The 24,251-nt window shown below is 45.6% G+C and overlaps 1 protein-coding gene across 1 annotated transcript in view; it reads right to left on the reverse strand.

The window, feature by feature from the left end:
• The window catches only part of OTUD4 (OTU deubiquitinase 4), a 35,786-nt gene extending 25,422 nt beyond the window's left edge, over positions 1-10,364 (reverse strand). The window contains exons 1-6 of the mRNA XM_084856171.1: positions 10,088-10,364; positions 9,733-9,984; positions 7,525-7,608; positions 4,898-4,948; positions 2,825-2,871; positions 1,573-1,645 (exon numbers count right to left, since the gene is read on the reverse strand). Of these exons, the coding sequence (XP_084712297.1) occupies positions 1,573-1,645; positions 2,825-2,871; positions 4,898-4,948; positions 7,525-7,608; positions 9,733-9,942 (465 nt within the window). The 5' untranslated portion in view covers positions 9,943-9,984; positions 10,088-10,364. The remainder of the gene's footprint in view (positions 1-1,572; positions 1,646-2,824; positions 2,872-4,897; positions 4,949-7,524; positions 7,609-9,732; positions 9,985-10,087) is intronic.
• Positions 10,365-24,251: the final 13,887 nt, after the last annotated feature.

A 24,251-nucleotide genomic window follows, 5' to 3' on the forward strand; every position in this document is an offset into this window, starting at 1 on the left:
TTCAATATAACACACCAGCTTCAGTCACAAATAAGAGGATGCTATAATACCACTTATAAGCTGACCCAGAACCAATCAGGAACATGCCGAACCTCAGCAATGGAGCGTGGATTAACACTCAGCACCTGTATTCAACAGCCAATCAAGCCGCATTAATAAGCCTCATGGCTTGTTTCATCTCATCCTTTACATTGGTATCAGGTTTCAGCTTATTGCCTCCTTAAGCTTTCTCCTTTGGAGGCTCCATTCAGCTGCTAGCACAGAGATCTTCACTGAAGTTGCTCCACCAGCACGTTTCTCCCTCACATGAAAGGACCAAGGTCTCGCACACGTTTCATGATGCTGAATATCAGTCAAGTGCTCCTTATATCGTTTTTAGAAAAGGTGTTTTTAATATTTAAAAAAATATGAATAGCCAGCGTGGCATCCATACTTCAAGGCAAAGGGATTCAGATCGGGGAAGTGGCACTGGGGGAGGAGGGCTAACCCTTTTACCTCCAGCACCATTTACCCCAAGGTGAGCTCTCGCCCCTGCCACCTCTGAAGCTGCTATTTGCCCCAAAGGGGAACCTTACTACTACTGTATGGTACCTGTGACTCCCCCAACGCTAGCAAGGCAATTAGCAACTCAAGGGGAACATTTGGGTTGGGAAAGCAGCATCAGGGGGGCATGGTATCCCTACCCAACCCTAAAATAAATATTAACAGCTGCCAGGACCTGTGTGTCCAAAATGAACACACAGGCCCTGGCAGCTGTTGTTGTTGTTGTTATTATTATTATTAGGAATAGGAGAAACTCACCACAGATCTCCCACATTTTAGTCTGGTTTGGCCCTCAGATGACACACACCGAACCCAGAACACATGGGTATTATAGTGCCGTGATCTTGCTTTAGGCTCAGAAGCAGGCTTTCATTATCCTACTTCAGAGTTAAGGCTGCAATCCTATGCACCATTACTGAGAAGTAACCCCCACTGAACTCAGTGGGACTTATTGCCAAGTAGACATGCATAGGATTTCGCTGTAAGATACTTCAAAAAGAAGAATCAATACAGACAGAGACAAGCTAGCGCTGGCAAAGACTATACAAGCTGTTACTTGGAGCTGAAATATTTTTTAGGGGCACCAATGAAGCAGTGCAACTAGGACATTCCAAGGCCCTTGCAAAGTCCCAGAGGATGCTGGGACTCATCTTCTGAACGGCATGCAGCTGAACATAAGCTAAGAATTGCCCTTTGGTAGCCTGGGCACAGATTGCAAGTGATCTTGGAATCCAGCCCTAGTGTGACACGACGCAGGCACTGTGGGCGGTGGCAAAATACCCTACCCCAGCTTTGCTGGTGGAAGGGCTGTGGTTCAGCAGCAGAGCACATCTTGGCATGCACAAGGCTCCAAGTTTGATCCCCAGCATCTCCATGTGTGGAAGGTAAAACTCCCGCCTGAAATCCTGGGGAGCCGCTGCCAGACAGCGTCGACAGTACCGGTCTGGAAGGCAGCTTCCTAGGCCAAACCCTCATTGCCGTAAGCGTTCATGTCAGCTGCACATTCAGTTATATGAGCAGGTGTCTTACCTTATCAGGAAAGCCATTTTCAGTGACATGCGAAGGAGTGGAATTTGGTTCCTGATATATTATAAAATCTTTTCTAGAAGATGTAAGGGGGGGAGAGACACAATAAAAATACAGGCTTTAATGTAAGAGGCATGATTAATAGGAATAGTATAACTGCAGCTTGGCAGAAAAGTGTACAACTATCTATTTAAACTGTTCAAATGTATGCAGCAGCACAAGAAAGACAGTTAATTGTCTATTTTTAACATTTATATACCACCTTATCTGCTAAAACGTCATTAAGGCAGTGCACAACAACAGCTTGTAGATTCTGCAATCCCAGCACATGTATACTGACTGCTAAAACAATGACAACATGGCATGGAATTTCTGCACAATTCTGACAGAGGCTTATGCCAAGCTGCAGGAACTGGAAACTGCTACTAGCTGCAATCGCACCTCTTAACCTCCCTTGACCCAAATCTATTTGTCTGCCCCCTCCCCTCCATGCCAATATTTTCACTACATCTGCCCCAACAGAATTCCTATATACTTATCTTTATCTGCACAATATATTCTCTATTCTCCCGTCTTTTGTATATTTCCCAAAAAGAATATGCAAGCACCAATCACATATGTGCACTGAAATGCTTTTTAAGTTTACCCTGCTTTATTAACCAAGAAATCTGGTCACCTTTATTTATTCAAGAAACAACACACACTTAAAACTACTACCATTCAACCTGAGTCCCGACTCCAGAGTTCAGATAATACAATAAGGCTGCAATCCTATTCCCAGTTTTGGGAAGCAAGCCCCACTGAACTCAATGGAACTTACTTCTAAGTAGGCATATCTAGGGTTGATCTATAAATCATGCCATTGTGCCTATTTATATTAACATGGCAACATACCAAATGTATCTCATTCATGCCAACCAGACAAACTAGGAACTGCAGAGAAAACAGAAACTGAAAACAGTTTTCCTTGGTTGTTTAGTGGAGTAACATTCTATAGCTATCCCATGCTTGGAAGAAAGTTTGTTGAAATAAATTATTCTTCCCCCTCCCGCTGGTAAATGTAGTTCAGATTGAAGATTCTCCCTCAAAGCAACTGTTTTCTTGCGGGCACCTGAATGACAACACTCCAGCCAGTGCTAGGGAAGATTGCCTATTTGTGTGGTATATTCCTAGCAAACTCAAACTCACACTTCATCTTGGCTAACAGTTACTGTTTTGGATCTTATCAAAAGAAAAATATTGAGATATTTCTTACTTGTACATAAGAGAAAGGGCACTTATTTCCACTTGTCCAACCCATTCCTGTATCAAAGAGGGGGGGAAATTCATTGCAGTGAAAAACTGAACACTAAGAACATATCTAGGTAAAGTCAGAACCCAAACCACCAGAAACCTCTTTTCTGCAAATCAACTGGAATGCCTGGATGTTGCTCATGGACTCCCATGAAGTCCCCAGCACAAACAATTCATTTTAGTTTTATCATGCTTCAGTTAATGTGTGGTTGTTGCTGCTAACCAGAATTGCTTTCAGTAATTCAATGAAAAGTTGTAATGTCATTTCAATCCACTGACTTCCCCTAATTTTCACATACATGCCTCATCCTCCATGAAGTACAGAAGTAAAAAAAAAACCTAGGTCCCAATCCAGCATCCCACCACATCCTGCCCTTCCTGCATGCTCTGCCCTCATATGCCAAAATCCCTCCCATGCCCCCCAAACCCCTCTCTCCTTCACACAGCCCTGCATGAGTCCAATGGCGCATGCAGGTGCCAACTAGGTTGTTCCTGAAGCAAGTGGACCACCGACGATGGCTCTTTGCTTGCAATTAGGGAGGTATGGATTTTGTAAAATCTGTTCCGTTTGCATTACACAGATTGTCAGGTGCCTTTTGTTCATTGTCCACTCATTGGCAGAATCTGTTTTTTTCCCAATTTCCTGAATTTGTGCAAATTCACACTTGCAAAAATGCACAAATCCTCCCCAAAATGTGCATTTTCATGCTTTAGCCTATGGGGGGAAAGCACATTTTCAGCTGGTGTTTTAAATTTGATGTATTTTTCTTTGACTAAATTTGGTAAACTTTCGGAAAATTAAAAGAAGTCTGCAAGTCCACAGAATCTGTATGACTCAGGGAAAAGCCAGTCTGTTGCAGCATCCATGGGTCAGATTCATAGAAATCTGAACTCACTCGGTTTCGTTGTGGATTTCTCCAACATCCCTGCTTGCAATAATAAATAATACTAGAAAGCTATGATGGAAATGCCAGAATAAGTCTTGCTGCACAGGAGCAGAAGGTGTTGAAAGCCTGACAATTTGCCCCTGCACCAACAGTGCAGTGGGCCAAATTGGCCGGGCGAGGGGGGAGTTCAACTGCGTTCCATATCCAAGAGCTGAAACAACTCACAGGCTGTGGAAGAGGGCAGCAGGAGGCACAACACAGCAGCAGTGCCACCGCAGAAAAGAACATGCTTGCTGAAGGAATGACTTCTTTTAGCCTGGCATCAATGCATTATTTTCTATCAGCAGCAATTTGAAAGGCAGCATTTCAGTGAAGAAAATGGCATCTTCCTCTCCAGCAACGTTGCACTGTGTTCTCCTGGCCTTCCCATCTTTTAAGAGCCAGAAGAACAGAACTTGCAGCCATTGGGGAAAGAAAAAGGAAAAGCCCCAAACTCATGCTCAACAGGTCATGATCAGTCTTCAAGAATTCTCCTTGCCACCGTCTTGCAAGCATGACACGTGGCCAACCACCCTCCTAGCTCTGAAGCTGCAGAGGTGAGCAAAAACTGTCCTGACAGTTATGCAGCTATCCCCATCCCGCACCCCCATCCAGCCACGAGGTCTGGAGAAAGGCTGCAGGTTGTCTGAAAGCTGCAGGGATGAGATGCCTAGAGGGCTACACTGGGGGGGGAACCCACAAAACACACCCTCAAAGGTGGGCGGGATAGAGAGTTGGTATCACTACTGGAAGATGCTTGGGAGAACCATCCAGGAGAGGCACCCCAACCCAACACACTCTATGCCAGCCCACCCTTTGGAAAAGACCAAGAGAAGTGTCCAAGCTCACATGCTTCCTTGGGTGGGTGGTGGGAAGGTGGTGTCAGGAGAAGAGAGGCTGACAACTCCAATTTTTGGCTTGGCCAGCAAGGGCAGCCAAAAATCAGATAAATCATTACATGTACGTTTCCCAATGCATCTTCACCTATCTTACTTTAGGTCACCAGCTACGGGAGCTCACTCACTAAGTAAACCCCACTTAATTGGCTTACTATTACATGCTTCAAAAATTACTAAAAAAAATTACACTCATACTCCGGTAATAAATACCTGTGGATTTTCCAGACTCTTCAAATAGTCTTCAAACGGTCCCTCTATAAACTTTAAAACATAAAAGTGAAGAAAAGAATTAGCAGTGTTGTGATGTAACAACTTTGTTCGACTTCTATTTACTCAGCGATGAGAGAAATGCACCCTTGAATCTGCTCAGAGGCACTTTATTCGTATTTCATATGGTAGCGTTAAAGACAGATGCCAGAGCTGCATATTAAACCCTACATATGGATCAGTTTTCAATTACTTCTTCCCTGCTTTGCCCAAACTTCACAGTTGTTTGATTTGATGCAGTCATGGTTAGAAAATACCCCCGCCCCCCCCCAATCTCACAGAATAAGGCTGCAACAGGGCCAATGTTGTATGAACCGTTTGGCACCCTGCTCCTGATTCTTCTTGGTTAAACAAAAAAAAGGTAACCTGGACTCTAGGTCAGGGTTGGGCAACCTTTTTGACCATGAGGGCCGCATGCAGCGATGGGTCAGGAGTGCACAGCTGAACACATATGCACATACAGCCTTCACCCACACACACACTCCATCTTAGCACACTGAAATGGTGAGGTCAAACCTCCCCTCACTGCACATCTTTATCACTTTGTGCCACCCCCTCCCCCCCGTATCAACTGGCTGCACAAGTGGGAGGCATGCAGCCCACCAAACAGCTCCTTGGTGGGGGAACAGAAGTGCAGTTGCGCTGGGGAAGAACAATGTGCCAGAATAATTCTCCTTCCACGCTGTCTTCCCCAGCAAAATCACCACCGCCGGCATCAGCAGCACAAAATTCTGTGATGGGGCAGCAACTGCAGCACCCACAGCGGGCTACACAGAAGGCCTTCGAGGGCCCCATGTGGCCTGCAGGTTGCCCATATGAGCTCTCAGTTAGCAGCAGGCAGACTTCAGGCTAGCAGAATCTATCTTGCTTTTTACAAGAATCCCATGATCTCCCAACCCAAGCCTGGGGCAAAAGACGTCCATACTCAGAATTAAAGAATTCTGAGCCCAGGAATTTGTTTTGACTACCAGAATTGAATGGAGCTTACAAGCCTAGATACACCCACACTTTCCTAATTTCAGCAGTATAATTTAGGGTGGGGAGCCAATCATTTTGTTACTGCTAATTGTTAAACAATTAAGAGTCAGAAATCCTTGACGATCCACTGCAAATCCCCCAGAGATCTACCAGTAAACCCAGATCTATCTTCTGCCCACCCCTGGTCTAGGTATTAAATCCAAAATATAAAGAATAATCCCATTACAGAACATCCAAGGGCCTGTTCACTTGATCAAATCATCTCCAGATACACAGCCACATGGAGGATGTAATGTGCATGGGCACATCCCATCCCAAACTGAAATGCACTGCCAAGACTGGGGAAGTCACATCTGCAGCTTCTTGGCAGCATCTGGGGATGCTCCAGGCCACATGTTACCTTCTCCACATGCTTCCAGACATGCAACTCGCTGAGATGGCCCAGGCCACACTGCGTAGAAGAGCTATGGGCTGTGTAAGCCGCCCTCCAAACACCTGTTAATTTTGACACAGCTCCTAGAACCTTATCCTCTCCATGCAATCATCAGTCCCAAATTCAGATGCATACCTGAGAGACTGTGTGCAGAGGATAACTTCTGGAAAGTGCACCAAAATTAACAGGTGTATGCCATGAATCTGTCTATGGCCACATTCTGAAGATGCACCTCTTACAGCTACATTGCTAGAAAAGGCTTCAGAGTACAAGTAGACCAGCCTTTCCTAACCTGCTCCAGATGTGTCTGAGTTCAACTCCCATCACCCCTAGCCAGCACCACCTTTGGCTTGGAGTGACGGAAGCTGTAATCTGACACATCTGCAGGTCCCCATGTTTGGGAAGGCTGATGCAGGCAATCTAATGCAAGGAGCAGCCCAACGAGGAGGAACGCTGGTCTTATGGGATCCAGGCACCTTCTCTAGGAGTACCCTTGACTTTTTTCCAAGTTGTCTCAGATGCAGTATCTGTGAAAGCCACACCTATGGCCAGAACATGAACAAAGCCATACCTAGACCCAGAAGGGAGACAGTAGCAAAGGACTGTGGGAACAGGTCAGGAGGGATAGCCCCAAAGGAGACGAGATAATGGGTGGTATATGAGCACGCAGGGCAACCGCTGTTGCACTTTCTGCTATTGACTTCTTCATGGAAACTCCCAGGACCTGATAAGTCAGGGACCATTTTCTCTCCCTATGAGGAAATAGAAGCTCTCCCAAATGTTAGAGGAACAACACTATCCCAGTCTGGTGGTCTAGGTTCATTTATTTAGAACATTTATATCCCACCTTCCTCCCATCATAGAAGGTCGCCTTGAGTACATGGGGGTTCCCTGGTGGTCTCCCATCCAAGCACTGACCAGAGCCAGACCGGCCTAGCAGGAGTAAAGTGGTTGGTCATGTCCCCTCAGACCACATCCCAGGACCAGAAACCAGTTGAGCAAAGCAAATTGGCCTAGTCCTTAGCCTGAGTGTAATGGAAGGAGTAGATGCACTCATGCACACCCCACACACAAAAGGACCAGTCACAGGTGCAAAGCAACACTATGAAAAACAGCATGGCCTTCACCAGCCACCCACAGTAAACGAGTGCTTATTTACCGCTTCATACTGCTCTCTGTTTTTCCGCAGGTAGTTTATACAGGCCATTCGAATGTCAAGATGCTGAGATTGAGAGTGGAAAACCTGGAGAAGGAGTTATTTAAAAAGAAAAGTGTTTGATAAGCTGACTGAAAAGTTATGAAAGCTACAAGTGAACTGACAACACGTTATTGAGCTCTGAACATACATATATTTACACACACACTTAAAATTTAAGTCAAAATTGTCACGTTAACAGTTAAGGCAAAATTATATTTGAGCAATTATACAAGGATTGAGACCTGGTTTAAAAATGCAGACGAATGAGGTGGGAGAGTAAACCCTACCAATTTAAACTGTAGTAAGGCTATTTTTGAAAGCTTCCTCACACTTTGTTTTTTTCAAATAGCACATCAGAGAGAAAGGTTCTAACCCAACCTAGCCCGCACTATGATGTGATGTGCTAGTTTTCTACTTACAAAGTTTTGCAGTGCTTTGTACTTGAGTGAAACATTCAAAAACAGTACCTTCCACCTGCAGTCTGACAATGTACCGTCAATTCAACCACCTCAGAACTCTATACCTCATTCTGTTTCATGTGGAGACCAGGCTTGAAACACAAACCAGCACAACAAAGTGGCACACAGCTCCAACGCAAGTTAAGAGGGCATTCAAGGCCGAGCTCAAAAATCTAGGCAATAATCCCAAATCTGCTATCACTCCATTCAACTAGTCACAAAAATGTGTGGCCATATTTGTACACTATTATTTACAGGACTGGTTTTATGTTGAGGTATATCCTTTGCACGATTTATTTTTTTGTTTACTTGCTACATTTATAGCCCGCCTTTTCCTCACAGGAGCCCAAGCCAGCATGCGTGATCCTCCCCCTCTCCATTTTATCCTCACAACAACCCTGTGAGGTAGGCTAGGCAGAGTCTGCAACTGGCCCAAATAAGCATTTATGTAGTGCTCCAAATCACTTTACATATTAGCCTATCATAATCATAACAACTCTGTAAATTAGGTCAGGATTATCCTCATATCGCTAATGAGCCAAGGGAGGCAGGGGTTTGCTGAGAGACTAAGGCTTGTCTTATCCCTTAATGAGTTTCTTGGCCACCATGATAAGCCAGTTCTCATAACTGATGATTCAGTTCTGAGCATCAAGATCGCATTTGACAACAGAATCCAATATTGCTCCCCCATCCTCAGCAACAGCCCCTAAAAGTAGAAGCATAGCAAGAACAGGTAAAGTTCTCCACACTCAGCTCTTCAAAAGGAGCTGAGTCATTATAGCTACAGGAAGCTAGCCTAATTTAAAGCAGCCCTTGGGGCATCTATTTACTCCATAGGCCCGATGGCTTTTTGAACATCCTCCAGGCTGAATTTTAAATTCCAGCTAGAACACAAACGCTCCACAAGTCGGCTGAGCCAAAAAAAGAAATAAGGGCAACCTGGCAGATCTGCGTCAAGGTGCCTTGTATTTTAGTAATGCACACTTACAGGAGAGACCAAAAGCTTAGGTTTTCCCCATTCCACAACTTATATTATATTATATTAGTATGGAGTGGGGGAGAGTTATAGAATTCCAATAAATAAGAGTCCGCTCTCCTTCCGTTTGCGGGCAGGCTAAAGAGCAGCATATCAAGCAGGAGATAAGAAATAAAAGTGGGAGGTGCAAATAAAAGGGGTTGGCTTTAAGAGAAAGATGACCAAGTCGAGGAGAGGGCAGCGATCCGTTCCCCCCGAAACTAAGAAAAGGCGATTAGCGGATCTCTCTCTCTTCCTAACTACGCAAGTTCACTGAAGGCGCGCAAATGAGGAAATACGGGAGAATTCGTTTCCACACCCGGTCGTCTTTCCCAGACCGGTTTCTTTCATGAGGCGGCTACACCCTAACCGCTCTACGTTTTTGTGCAGGAGAATGCGAAGGCAAAACTTCCGAACTACTATTCCCCAGTTTTCTCGCCCGCATGAAGTCACGCAGGCAACATGTACCAACAGGTCAAAGTCCTCCTTCCACTCCAGTTGGGCCTTCAGGAGATCGGGGGGCGGGGGGGGGCGAGCCGGGCCTGTAGCAAACAAGCCCCTCGTCATGCTCGTCCCCCCCCAGCCCCCCTCAGCGCTCCCCTCTACAGCAGCTGCGCCGCCCGTGTTTCCTACCGCCCCCGCCCGCGTGGCTCCGCCGCGATCAACCGCTGCTTAAAGAAACCTGCGCGCTGTTACCTGCTCCGCCACGGCTCGGAAGAGGCACGACCCGTCCTTGGCCACCCGCTTGCGGTACAGTCCCTGAGATCGCAAGTAGCTGTCCATGGCAGAGTCCGCGGGAGCCCCCACGCCGTTGCCCGGGGGGCTCGGCGGCGGCGGCGGCTCCACCACCGCCACCTCGTCCTCCTCCTCGCCGCCTGGCTTCCCAGCAGCCGCCTCCATGTTCATTTATTGCTCAAGGGGTTGCAGAGAAACGGCTTCTCTCCCCACCTGCCCCCACATGGGGAAAAAGGAAATGCATCCGAAGCCAACCACTAGGGAGGGCTGCCCAGGGGCGGGGGGCGGAGGCCGGGGCGGGAGGGGCCGGACTCACATTCGCAGGGCGCAGTGGGGCTCGTGCGAGAGCGCGAGGAGGCGGCGCCCCTTCCACCGCCTGAACTGGCGGCGCCGGGCGGGCGGGCGCTCCTCTTCTCGGCCTTCTCGGCCGGAGTCTCTCGGCTGCTTCAACCCTGCCGCAGCGCTAGGGAGCTCCGGCGCGCCTTCCCGGCCCGAGGGGCCTCCCGGTCGCTCCTTCCGCCCATCACTGAGCTCCGAGAACGGAAACAAAAGAGAACCGAAACATGCGGTGTTTCCACTGAAACGGGCAGCCCGAAAGTTTGTTTTCACTTTCAGACCCAGAGCGACGCCCCGAGGGCTTCTGGGAGCTGTAGTTCGGCCGGAGCAGGAAGTGATAGTAGCGGCGGGAGGGGAGGAGACAAAGGGTGTGGGAGACGGCGCGCCACCCCCCCCACCACCCACCCCGCCCTCGGAAGTTGGAACGGATCCCTGCGATAGGAGGGCGGAGAAGGAGCGTGCCGCGATGTTCTTTGGTCGATTCCCTCGCCATATGCATGAATGGGCCGCCACGACCAGTTGCCATGAAGGTAGCCGTGTTAGCTGATTGCAGCAAAAAACGAAGTATTGCGGCACCTCAAAAGACTAACACATTTATTCTGGCATAGCCTTTCACCGCTTATAGCCCACTTGATCAGATATGTGGAGTATTATAGAGTTACATGTTTTCTAAAAAGTACCTATGTGGTATCGGGGTGGGAATGGTAAACAGTAAGGTCAGAAGGAAATCCAGGGCATGAAATACTGATGGTGGGAAGCGCATTATTAGCCCTGGTCATTTACAGTGCAGCGGTTGCTGATATCAAACATCCTGGCGGTAGGTAAGCTAACTAACACATGTAGTGTGATAAAAATCCATTATTGCGATTCATGCCTCTGGTTATAGAATTAAACCTGCTGATGAATTCTAATTCAGCAGTTTCTTGCTTTGTCTACAAAGGTTCCCCCTCCCCATCACACACACAGGCGCACACAGAAAGGCTCCCTGGGGCCTGTCTTTATACTCTGTAAAGTTCCCTGTATATTGGTGGCGCTACATGACATAAAAACAACTTGAAGTAACTTACAGCTTGATCCTGTGCTTTACTCAGAAGTAAGGCCTAGTGTGTTGTGCAAACAAAGTTTATCACAGTAGCTTCCAAGTAAACATGAAAAGGAGTGTGCTGCAAGTGCCACTGTGTTTAATGGACCTTATTTGCAGGTAACCATGTATAGGAGTGCTGCCTTAAAGACATCTAAGTAGGCCCAGTGCCAGCCTGTGACACAGTTGTGACACAACTGTGGCCAGGATCCAGCAGTAGTCCACTAGTGTTGCTGGATAATGGCAGCCAGCAGGGAGTTGGGGGCAGCCCAGCAGCTTGCAGTGAGTGGAGCTCTGGGCCCATAAACCCAAACCTACCTGCACAGTCATCTGCTGCAGATGTGCATCTTCTGGGTGGGGCAGCATAATTAAGATGGCAGGTCTGCAGGCCCAGAACTCTTCTAGGGCAGAAGCAAGAGGGTGGGACTGAAGGCAGCTTGCCCAGGCCCTACAAAACTGAAGTCAAGCTTGAGTGTAGCCCAATCCTATTTATGTTTGCTAAGACATTCCTGTGATTTAACAGCACTTACTCTTAAGTAAGGATGCAAAGAATTGCAGCCTTACAGTGCAATCCTATACATGGCTACTCAGAAGTAAGTACCATTAAGGTCAATGGATCTTGCTTCTGAGTAATTGGGTATAGGACTGCAGCCTAACTGTGTTTGCTGTAACAGATTCCTCAAGGCTCTCATTGTCTGCATGCTTACCTGGGAGTAAGCACTACTTCTTTCTGAGTAAACATGTATAGGATCAGGCCGCAAGTGCCAATGGGAGATTTATGTGGTGTTACACACACACACACACACTTTACAGACAGGCCGGCTGGCTAAACTGTAGCAGAGTTGGAGGAGGAAGGCTGAAGGGTTTTTTGTATCCCCTCTGTGTCACACTTCATGTAAATAGTTATTGGGAAGTCAGGGATGTTAAAGATTGCTAAAAAGATAGATTCTTGCATGCGTTTTCCTTCCTTCAATGCATGCCTTTGAGTAGAGTGTAATTCTGTCTAAACTGAGCTAGCAATTAGAAGTGTGCAGCTGGGTGGCTGAGGTCATTTTGGATCAATCTGCAGTAAAATAATTTGATATTTAGTAGAGTCACAGAGATCAGCCAGGTCTGCCCTCTTTCCTGTACATGCCACAAATCCCCACAGCAAGGCTTACTTTCAAACAAAAGTCACTAATACTTTGCCTAGAGCTTTCTTTCATTCCCATGATTAAGCTTTAAAATGTGTGAAGTAATACAGAAGAGGGGTCTATTAAGCATGTGCAAAGTGCCTTTCTAATAAGCCCCAGCTGTGATTGAAGAATAAGCTTTATGGAGGGAGCAATCCTACAGCTGCTGGTCAGTGGCTAGATTGCCATAGGATATGCTGATTTCCGGGAACTGACCTCGGAGCCTGTCCCGGAGAATAGACCTTCCCCTGCTCCCATGCTGCCTTGCAGGCAGCTCGGAATGGCCCCGTGCTCCACGCTTGGAAGAGGAGCATGGAGCAGCAAAAACAGGGCATTTGGGGGGCATTCTGGGGCAGGGAAGGCAGAAATGCTGGTATAACACATCCTATGTGTCATCCAACAACCACTTCCCCTGCACCACCTTCCCGCAGCTAGACAGCCGAAATCGGCTGTCTAGCTGCAAATACAGGGTGGCTGAAGCATGGAGGGGACAATCCCCTCCGCACTTCTCCTGCCCTGCATTGAATAGGCAGTCGCCTGTCCCCATAGGATTGCACCCTAAGAGGACTACCACATTTTTCTTTATTTCTGCTCAATGGGTTGTATCCAATTTTAGTCATCTGTAGACTAGACCAATTGAAAAGCATGAGTCTGCTCTAAGGCCAATTAACATATGCAACCCAATGCCTCACATGAACCCTGTGTGTTCCAGTCAGTGCTACGGAGCGAACAGAGTAACAGCTGGTTTTAGTTAGAGATTATGGCTGGGTTCCGACATAACACTAAGCCATGGTGGGTTAGCGTGTTGGGAGGAGCATTTTCCCCACCCATAATGGGTTAATTCCCCTGATTAAGCCACCCTCAGAACCCATGCCTTGCAGTAAGGGTTATTTTACCTATGGTGGGTTAGCGTGCTATCTGTCACACCAGCGTGGGTTACAGAGATTGCCCACAGAACTGCTCGGCAAGAGCAGCCAAAAACGCTGCCGACACTTTGCTCCTCTCAAGCGATCTCTGTTCCTGCCACCTGTTCTCTGATACCTGCCCAGCTGGACAGGAGGACTACAGGAGGGGTGTGCGTGAAATAAACTACTCTGTGTAACTTGTTTGCCTGATTGTCTGATGGGAGCACAGTAGGTTGTTTGCTTAACCACCTACCCAGCTTGCCACCAACCATGGGTTAGCAGGATGTGTAAACAGCCCCAATGTCTAATTCCTACTTAGCAGAACAGACTTAATTTTATTAGGAATCTGCAAGTTAAACCAACAGTGCAGACCTCCAGCACAGATCTGATCTTTTTAGGAACTTCCCTGGAACAAAACAGCAAGAAGGCAAGACACAACCTGGAACAGCACCGCCTGTTGGAGGCATCGCACCTAAGCATTACAATATGCCACTTTTCAGCCACAGGCCCTCAAAGCAACATACAATACATATAATTAAAACACAAATATATCAATAAAATCACAGTCATAAAAATCAAATTCAATAAAACACAGTATACCAACAATTAACATAATGGTAAGCAGTCAAAATGCGGGAAAAAAAGTCTCATTTTTATATTTTTAAAGAGTCGCCATTGCTTATTTTGTCTCAGTACCTCAGGGGTGGCCTACCTAGATGTTTTGGCCTACAACTCCCATCATCCCTCACCATTGGCTGCACTGGCTAGAGCTGATGGAAATTGTAGGCCAAGAGATCTAGAGGGCCACAAGTAACCCACTTCTGCAGTTGCTGTGGGAACAACCTGAGGCACTGGAGTAAATTCAGCAACAAGTCTGGTTGTGCCAAATGAAAGACTAACATATTTGTTGGGGCTTTTGTGAGCCCAAGTTTTGGGATCTAGTAAAAACATAGGACCAAGCAACATCATAGGCTCACTTACATGCACAGCTTTAATGTTTCATTTATTTATTTACAATATTTATATACCACTCCATATCTAAACATATTCTGGAGTAGTGAACAATAAAAGATGAAATGATAAAAACATAAAAATAATAAATCATATTAAAATTATTCTTTTAAAAACAGAGTACCAATAATAACCGTGGCTGGTCAGTCAAGAAAGACTTCCTAGAATAAAGCTGTTTTCAGGAGGCACCAGAAACAACACAGTGTTGGTGCCTGACTGACCTCTAGAGGCAAGGAATTCCATAGAGAAGGGGCCACCACACTGAAGGCTGTTCTCCAGGTGGACTCCAATTGGGCTATGTATACATGTAAATTAGCATAGGCAAATGTTATGCAAATCATTGGCCTCTTTTGGGTGATGCATTTCCCCTTTTTTGGTGATTCATAAGTAGCCACTCTAATCATGGCAGTCCCCTACCATGGCCCCAAAGTGAGTCTAGAGATGCAGGCAGCTGTATTTATCCATATCAAAAAACCTGTTCTAGCAGTTGTCATCTCCAGCAAAAGAAGGTCTTTTGTAAAGCTAAGGGGAGGCAGGGGTGTCACGACCAAGCCATCCCAAAATACTTTGCAAAAGGACAGAGATAGCTCACAACTATGTATTGTTGCTGACAAAATTCATTTCTCCCCCAGCTAGTGTGAGGATTCTAGCCAAGCTCAGAAGGAACAGGGAAGCCTAGAGGAAGAGGCATATGGGGAGATGAAATATTTGCCCCTACTCATCAAAGGTCTTGGTGCTTCAACCCCGCGAGCCTGGCTTCACTATCCCACTGTGTGATGGCGAGGAGCAGTGGTGAGAATGCGCCAAAATGCGGTGGAGCCAAAAGGAGTGAGGTGGAGCAAAGAGAAAGCAGCCAGCCCCACCAAAGCTACGTGGGGTTGGGTGGGAAGGGGCTCTTGTAATGGGAGGGATGCCAGAGAGAGAATCTTGTTGGTGCTGATGCAGTTATGATGACACCCATACCTCTGAGTGATCTCCCATTTCCTGGCTGGGGGAGGGGGACACACCAAACCCAACTCTCTCATACTCCTTATAGCTCTACCGGCATCAAGACGAAGGTCAGGGGCTGGCAGGAATAAAAGGAGTGCAAAAGAGCTGCACTGCCAGAGGCCTCTGGGATGATCTCTCACTTCCCAATGGGCAGGGCCAGCCCTACCAGGAGGCAGAGTCAAGCAGCCGCCTCGGAGAACTGACTTTGGGTGTCACAAAAGGGCAGCAAGGTGTTAGTTATTGAATTACTATTATTGTATTTTTACTGTCAGGAAGGAGGAGAGCAGCTTGTAGAATGTTCTGCCTGAGGTAGCAAAATAACTTGCCTGGTGTTGGGTATTTTGCACCTTGATGGAAGGGGGGGGGCATTTGTTGCTCCACCTCAGACAGCAAAACGTTGTGGGCCAGTCCTGCCAATGGGATAGGTTCCTGGTGGCAGCAGAAAAAGCCAAGCACCATGATCTTTTCCTCCATGGCCCCTAGTCACCCTTCGCCTTGAGAAAAAGGAGATCACCTCAGTGTCTCTGGATGGCAGTGTCTCTGCTGGTGCCTGACCATACTGACCTGGCCTGGTGATGAGGACAAAGCAGTCATAGTGACGGAAATGCTAATCAGAGAAACTCGTTCTTTTCCATTCTCCGTGCTACTTCAAATTGATAGTCGCAGGAAGAATATCTAGATTTCACTTCTCTGTACTGAAGTGCCTACAGTTGAATGTTTCCAAAATCCGTATCACTGTAATACCTTTATTAGGCCAACTCAAAGGTCACCAAATACTGTGCAAGCTTTCAAGGTCTCCAGAACTCTTCATCAGGCAAGATGGGAGATAAAGCAAATGTGTAGAGGAGAGGGAAAGTGGCTGAAATTGAAGCCATTGAGTCTGCATTTGGTTACAGTCTTGATGGAAAGTGGGAAGAGGCTGAAGACATTCAAATTCACTCTACCCGGTACTGAGATGGTTTCAGGTTGCACCTGGGACCCATCTAAGGGTTGCTGAGAAGGAGAAATACACATTTTCATTTTGGAAAATATAAACTCCAGCCGTTAAATGTGAATGGGCATCCATGAATTAGGTGGGATGGAAAGGGAGAAGAGCCAAATGTTGCTTCCAAGTGGTAACAGACAAGCAATACACAAACCAAGTAAGATAGACAAGCTGGCTGTCTCCCAAAATTGGGTGGAGGGGGTGTGGGTAGAAGACTGTAATGTCAAGCTGGTGATAGCGATCATGGGCATAATAAGCCAGATCCATCTCAAGACCTCAGACGTTAATGAACTTGTTGTTGTTCAGTCGTTAACTCATGTCCGACTCTTCGTGACCCCATGGACCATAGCATGCCAGGCCTTCCTGTCCTCCGCTCTCTCCCAGAATGTGCTCAAGTTCATATTCATTGCATCGGTGATGCTATCTAGCCATCTCATCCTCTGCCGTCCCCTTCTCCTTTTGCCTTCAATACTTCCCAGCATCAGGGCCTTTTCCGGTGACTTTTCTCTTCGCATTTGGTGGCCAAAATATTTGAGCTTCAGCTTCAGTATCTGTCCTTCCAATGAGCAGTCAGGGTTGATTTCCTTTAGGACTGATTTGACCTCCTTGCAGTCCAGGGGACTCGTAAGTGTCTTCTCCAGCACCACAGTTCGAAGGCATCAATTCTTCAGTGCTCAGCCTTCCTTATAGTCCAGCTCTCACAGCCATACGTTACTACTGGGAAAACCATAGCTTTGATTATGCGGACCTGTGTCAGCAAGGTGATGTCTCTGCTTCTTACTATGCTGCCTAGGTTTGCCATAGCTTTCCTCCCAAGGAGCAAGCGTCTTTTAATTTCATGGCTACAGTCACCGTCTGCGGTGATCTTGGAGCCCAAGAAAGTAAAATCTGTCACTGCTTCCATTTCTTCCCCTTCTATATGCCAGGAAGTGATGGGGCCAGATGCCATGATCTTAGTTTTTTTAATGTTGAGTTTCAAACCAGCTTTTGCACTCTCCACTTTCACCCTCAACAAGAGGCTCTTTAGATCCTCTTCGCTTTCTGCCATTAGGGTGGTATCGTCTGCGTATCTGAGGTTGTTGATAATTCTCCCTGCAATCTTAATTCCGACCTCTGATTCATCCAACCCGGCGTTTCTCATGATGTACTCTGCATATAAGTTAAATAAGCAGGGCGACAATATGCAGCCTTGTCGTACTCCTTTCCCAATTTTGAACCAATCGGTTGTTCCATGTCTGGCTCTTACTGTTGCTTCTTGACCCTCCTACAGGTTTCTCAGGAGACAGGTAAGGTGGTCTGGTACTCCCATCTCTTTCAGAATTTGCCACAGTTTGTTGTGATCCACACAATCAAAGGCTTTAGCATAGTCAATGAAGCAGAAATAGACGTTTTTCTGGAATTCTCTTGCTTTCTCCATGATCCAACGAATGTTGGCGATTTGATCTCTAGTTCCTCTGCCTCTTTGAAACCCAGCTTGTACTTCCGGTAGTTCTCGGTTCACATACTGCTGAAGCCTAGCTGGTAGGATTTTGAGCATCACCTTGCTGGCATGTGAAATGAGCGCAGTTGTACAGTAGTTTGAACACTCTTTGGCGTTGCCCTTCTTTGGGATTGGAATGTAAACTGACCTTTTCCAGTCTTGTGGCCACTGTTGAGTGTTCCAGATTTGTTGGCATATCGAGTGCAGCACTTTAACAGCATCATCTTTCAAAAGCTTAATTTTCTCCACAAAGCTATACTGAGTTCATTCAGGCTGACAATGCAATATTACATGAATTCAGCGCTGTGCTGTTAGCCCTCTAATTCAGCCTTTCTCAATCGTCTGTATGTTACACATTGGACTACAAATCCTGAAATTGTTTCCAGCTTTGTTAATATAAAAGCCACATAATTTCTCTCTCCTTCTGTTTCCCACCTGCCAAGGAACATGTATGTTTCACATAAAAATGGAGACAAATATGGGTAACAGCTGGATTTTATATATTTTTTTAAATGGGGGACTGACCATTGTTTTTTATTTTTCCCAACACTCCTAGATGCAACATGAAACCCATCCCAGCACCTAGTAGACTAAGTAGAGCCTAAACTGAATGTCAGGAAATATTCCATTTTAAGACTACAACAAAATGCAGGCTTCAACACTATCCGTTTTTTTCCATTCCCCCCCCACACACACACACACCCCTTGCTTTGTTTACCACCTAGCCCAGCTTTCCTCAACTTGGTGCCCTCCATATGTTTTGGATTTCAACTCCCATCATCCCCAACAATCATGGCCAATGGTCAGGCACGCTGGGAGTTGTAGCCTGAAACATCTGGAGGGCACCAGGTTGCAGAAGGCTCAACTAACCTGATGAAGAGTTCTGGAGAACTTCAAGAGTTTGCACACCGTTTTGTGACGTTTTGATTGGCCTACTAAAAGTATTGCCCTAATGTATAGATCTTGGAATTTTTGTAATGGCCTTTGCTTTTCATGAGATCATAGTTTCTATAGCACTCTGTAGCCCCTAGATGGCACTAAATCCTTAGACATGTCTGTAAGCTAAGCAAGACTTCAAATGCAGAAATGCTGCCACAACATGTGGAGACAACAGCCAAAAAAGATTACATTATAAACCAGTCTTCCACAACCTGGTGCTCTCCAGATGTTTTGGACTTCAACTCCCATCAACCTCAGACAGCATAGCCAATGGTTAGAAATCCTGTGAGCTGTAATCCAAAACAACTGGAGGGTATGCAAGGCTGATTTAAACTGTAGGCTCCTTCAGACAGAGACCTCTATGTTTTGTTTCTGTTCCTCTGTAAAGCACCAGGTACAGTGATGCAACTGTATGAATAATTCAGAGTAACAATGATGTTCCTCTGATAGACAGGTGTCTCTTTGTTATTGTTCACTTTTTATTTTTATTTAAACATTTTATTTAAATGTTTAACCATTTTTCACACAGAATTTTTTTTAAACTAACATAACAAAGCATAACATCAATGTGGACAGTAACAAAAATAAAATAATTACTGCCAATACATCAAATGAGCAGGAAACAAAATTTACAGTGGAAACAATAAAATCAGTGTCATAGGGCAGGCCCATCATCTAGTGCAGGGGTGGACACCTTGTGCTCGTCCAAATGTTTTGGCCTACAACTTCATGATCCCTCACCATTAGCTATGCAGGCTAGGGCTGAAGGGAGTTGTAGGCCAAAACATGTGGAAGGACACAAGTTGTCCTCCCCAGATCTAATGACAGTAAGAGGTGAGAGTGAAGATCACATGACAGAAAAGAACACTGAATATTCATTAGCTTCTGATTTAGTGAAAATTCTTTTCTCATTCACTCTGAAAGTATAATAGTTAGAAGTGTGGGTTTTACATTGTAATTATGTTGTGGGGTTTTCTTGTAAATTGATGTGTAAATTTTATGAGATGGCCAGTATCGCACATGTATTTATTCATCTCCTGGATTTTAGTCATGTCCTGGATTTTAATCAGGTCCTGGATTTTTCTTAATTGTTGATGGTTTAAAATTGTTTACATATATGTGCATTTCTGTGCGTGCTGTCTGTTTATATGTTTGTATGTAAATGATTTTTATACTATGTATAATGTATTTTTACGGTTTTTAATCTTTGAAAACACCCAGAGAGCTCCGGCTATTGGGCTGTATAGAAATGTAATAAATGAAATGGAATGAAATCTAACGTACTCTAAGGTGCCAGGAATTTGGCAGCGGGATTCAGGCACCTTGTTTTCTGCACCATTGGGACTGCTCACAGGTGTAGGAAAGGGCTGGCCTGAACTGCATGTCTCTACAGCTGCCTTCTTCCCTAACTTGAAGATGTTTTACACTACAACTCCCATAATCCCTGACCATTGTCCATGCTGGCTTGGGCTACAAGACTGGAAGTACAAAAGAACTGGAGGGTATCACATCCAGGAAAGCTTTTTTTGCCCGAAGAGAGACTGCAACATGTTAGCTCAGCTGAATCAGGTGACCTGGGGAGCCAATAGGGGCTTTATATAGCAACAGGTTTGGCACCCTAGCAGTACAGTCCTGCTTCACTTTTTGGGAGCCAACCACCTGTCTCTTCCAGAACCAGCCAGGGCCCCCTAACTTACCATAAGACAGAGTGAGGTGGCTGCCTTAGGCAGCTGGTTTTAGGTGTCATGAAATGGTGGCAAATTGTTGGTTAGTTAATTTATGATTATTACATTTTTACTGCTAGGGAAAGGAATAGGCGCTTGTTGGAATCTCTGCCTTAAGGTGCAATCCTATGCATGTTTAGACAGAAAAAAAGGCCTACAACTCCCAGCATGCCCCAGCCAGCATTGCTAGCTGGGGCATGCCGGGAGTTGTAGGCCTTTTCCTGTGTCTAAACATGCATAGGTTTGTGCCCTTAGGGGCCAAAATAACTTGACTGGCCTTGGGTACCATGGATCTTGACTTAGGATGCAGGTGGACACCATTTGCTTCTCTGCCTCAGGCAGGAAAATGCCATGGGCTGGCCCTGGAACAATCATACCTGGGACCACATCTGTCTCTGGCCTTTAGTCCCACAGTTGCTACCACTGGATTTAACTGGCCTGCTTAGGATCATGCCACTTGCCCCTCACGCTGCTGGGCCCTGACAAGTATGTTTTTATTTTTGCCAGTGTATGGGTGCTGTTGTTACTTGTTGAATGGTGCCAGAGAAACAAAGGAATTGTGCAGTTAAATAAACATGAGATAACAGTATGTTGTTAAGTAGTCATAGCCTGCTGGACAGTGTGAGAATGAAGAGGTTAATATTCTACTCATGGCTCATTCTTGCTTTATCACTGGCCTGATGTAATCAGGAGCTCCTTCCTTGGCTGTGACCTTGGTAAGGTTCGGCTGTGATTTTTGGCTTGTTCCAAGAATGTACAAATTGCAGGGCTGCCCTTCAGCCTAACAGAATAGGCTATTTAATAATCTGCTGTCACAAGGCTGATTCCAGGAATAGGATTCTATGAAAAGCGATGTCAAAATTCTAACACAAAATCACAAGGTTTTGAAACCATGTGAAATGTTAATAGTGTTAGTCTCTTCAACTGAGATCACACATACTCTGTAATTTATTAAACAACTGAGATGTTAGGAGATCAACATAAGGAGATACCGATCTCCTAACCCTGCTTTCCCAATGTGCCTTCCAGATGTTTTGGACTGCAACTCCCATCAATTTCAGCCACCATGGTCTATGGTTGGGAATTTTGGGAGTTGTAATCCAAAACACCATGTTGAGAAAGGCTGCCCTAACCAATGAAATAGCGTCAGGCTTTAATTTTGACCATCTGATCTAAAATTAGTAAGAAGGAACAAGTATGACTTTTGTGTGTCTGACTGGCATTTTGCACCTGTCCCCAGAATGAAATATTAATGGCAATTGTAATATTGTTGCCACACTTTATTTTTCTGCATGGACCCTTTTAAAACAAGAATGTTAAAATCTGTTCTGTTCAGAATACTGGTTTATTTTCTAAGGATAATTTGTAAAGATATATGTTGCTTCTGAGAATTCAAGCAAGCAGTAGGCCTTGAACCTAAGACCTTTAGTGCAGGTCTGCACTGACCACATGATTCACCTTGGATACCTGTGATTTGCAAGATTTGTGTGGATACCTGCCTAGATCAGATCATATGACAAGCTGTGGTCTCTATAAGGCAGTGGTGGGAAACCTGTTGCCCTCTAGATGTTGTTGGACTCCAACTCCCATTAGCCCCAGCCAGCATGGTTGGTGGCTAGGAATGATGGGAGTTGGAGTCCAAAAACATCTGCAAGACCACAGGTTCCCCACCCCTTCTATAAGAGTTTCTCTGTCAGGTTCACAAAGGTAGACAACTTCTTGCTGCTCCTTGCCACAGCTCTGCTTTAGGCATGATCTTGACATCAAGATCAAGACCTAAGTATGTCGCAAAGACCCATGGACTCACCAGGTATGTTGTCTCCCGGGAGGATGGATTAGAGACGTGACTGAAAGGTTGCCTGCACTTATAAAGCCCACTGACAGGTATCCCTTTCTTCTCATCCATGTGGGAACAAATGATATCACCAAGCAGAGCTACGAAGAAATCACATCAGACTTTGAAGCTTTGGGAAGAAAACTCAAGAACTTTGAGGCCCAGGTAGTTTTCTCATCCATCCTTCCAGTAGTTAGAAGAGGGATAGAAAGAGAAAGAAAAATACTCTGGGTGAATGACTGACTACGAAGGTGGTGCCGATGCGAGAGATTTGGATTCTGGGACCATGGGCTATACTTCCTGGAAGATGGGCTGTTGGCAAGGGACGGGTTGCACCTCACAAAGGATGGGAAGAATGTGTTTGGCCATAGCATGAAGAACTTCATCAGGAGGGCTTTAAACTGAATCCTTCGGGGAAGGGAGATGTAAAGTCGGGAGTAACAATGGACGAAGGCTCATGCACTGCAATGGAGAGAACAGCTCAATAGCGCCCAATAATAGTCTTCACAAACATGTAGGAAGAAAGACAGACTATGAAGCACATGGTCTTCAATGTCTATATACTAATGCCCAGACTATAGGAAACAAACAGAACGAACTTGAACTCTTAATACAGGAGGGAAATTATGACCTGATAGGTATAACTGAGACTTGGTGGGATGGCTCTCATGACTGGAATACAGCAATTGAAGGATATAACTTGTTCAAAAAGAACAGGAGGAACAGAAAGGGAGGTGGGATTGCACTGTATGTGAAAAATACATATCTCTGCACAGAAATACAGGAGGATGAGCTTGGCAGCCCCATCGAGAGCATCTGGATCAAAATAAATAGAGCAAAGAATAAAAGGAACCTGGTGGTCGGAGTCTACTACCGGCCACCCAATCAAGGAGAAGACAAGGATGAAACTTTTGAAAAGCAAATAGCCAATGTTTCAAGGAAGCATGATATAGTATTAATGGGGGACTTCAATTTCCCTGATATTGGTTGGGAGACAAATTCTGCAAAACATGGTCCCTCCAGGAAATTCCTGACTTGTGTGGCGGATAACTTCCTCCTACAGAAAGTAGAGGAAGGAACTAGAGGATCGGCTATCCTTGACTTGATCCTAACCAACAGAGATGACTTAGTGAATAAAGTAGCAGTTACAGGAACTCTGGGGGAAAGCGACCATGTTATACCTGAGTTCTTGGTTCTAAGGGAAGCAAAAGCCGAGTGTAGTCAAACACGTGCCCTGGATTTTAGGAAAGCTGATTTTAATAAACTCAGAACAATGATCAGTAAGGTCCCATGGCAAGCGACTCTAATGAGAAAAGGAATCCAAGATGGGTGGGAGCTTTTAAAAAAGGAAATTCTCAAGGCACAATTACAAACAATTCAGGAGGGATGGCGTCAGGAAGGCTAAAGCTGAGAACAAGCTGAGGTTAGCGAGGGATGCTAAAAGCAAGAAAAAGTCTTTCTTCAGTTATGTGCATAGTAAAAGACAGAGGAAAGAAATGGTGGTCCAGCTATTAAATAAGGATGGCAAAATGATAACAGATGACAAAGAAAAGGCAGAGGTGCTCAATTCCTACTTTGGCTCAGTCTTCTCCCAAAAGAGGGTCTATGACCCCCCTGGCAAAGGCGAAGTACAGGCTGAAGGGGCAGGATTGCAGCTTGAGATCGATAGGCATATGGTCAAGGAACACCTAATTACTTTGAATGAATTCAAATCTCCAGGGCCAGATGAACTGCATCCTAGAGTAATAAAGGAACTGGCAGAAGAACTCTCAGAACCACTGTCTATTCTCTTTGAGAAATCATGGAGGACGGGGGAAGTGCCAGATGACTGGAGGAGGGCTAATGTTGTCCCTATCTTCAAAAAAGGTAAAAAGGAGGAACCTGGGAACTACAGACCAGTCAGTCTGACATCAATCCCTGGGAAAATTCTGGAGCAGATGATAAAGCGATCCATCTGGAAGCACCTTGAAAACAATGCAGTGATTACTCGAAGCCAACATGGATTTGTTATGAACAAATCCTG

The sequence above is a fragment of the Heloderma suspectum genome, chromosome 5, assembly GCF_057233095.1.
Source record: "Heloderma suspectum isolate Gila_16-S chromosome 5, 16-S_ref, whole genome shotgun sequence".
Taxonomy (NCBI): Eukaryota; Metazoa; Chordata; class Lepidosauria; order Squamata; family Helodermatidae; genus Heloderma; species Heloderma suspectum.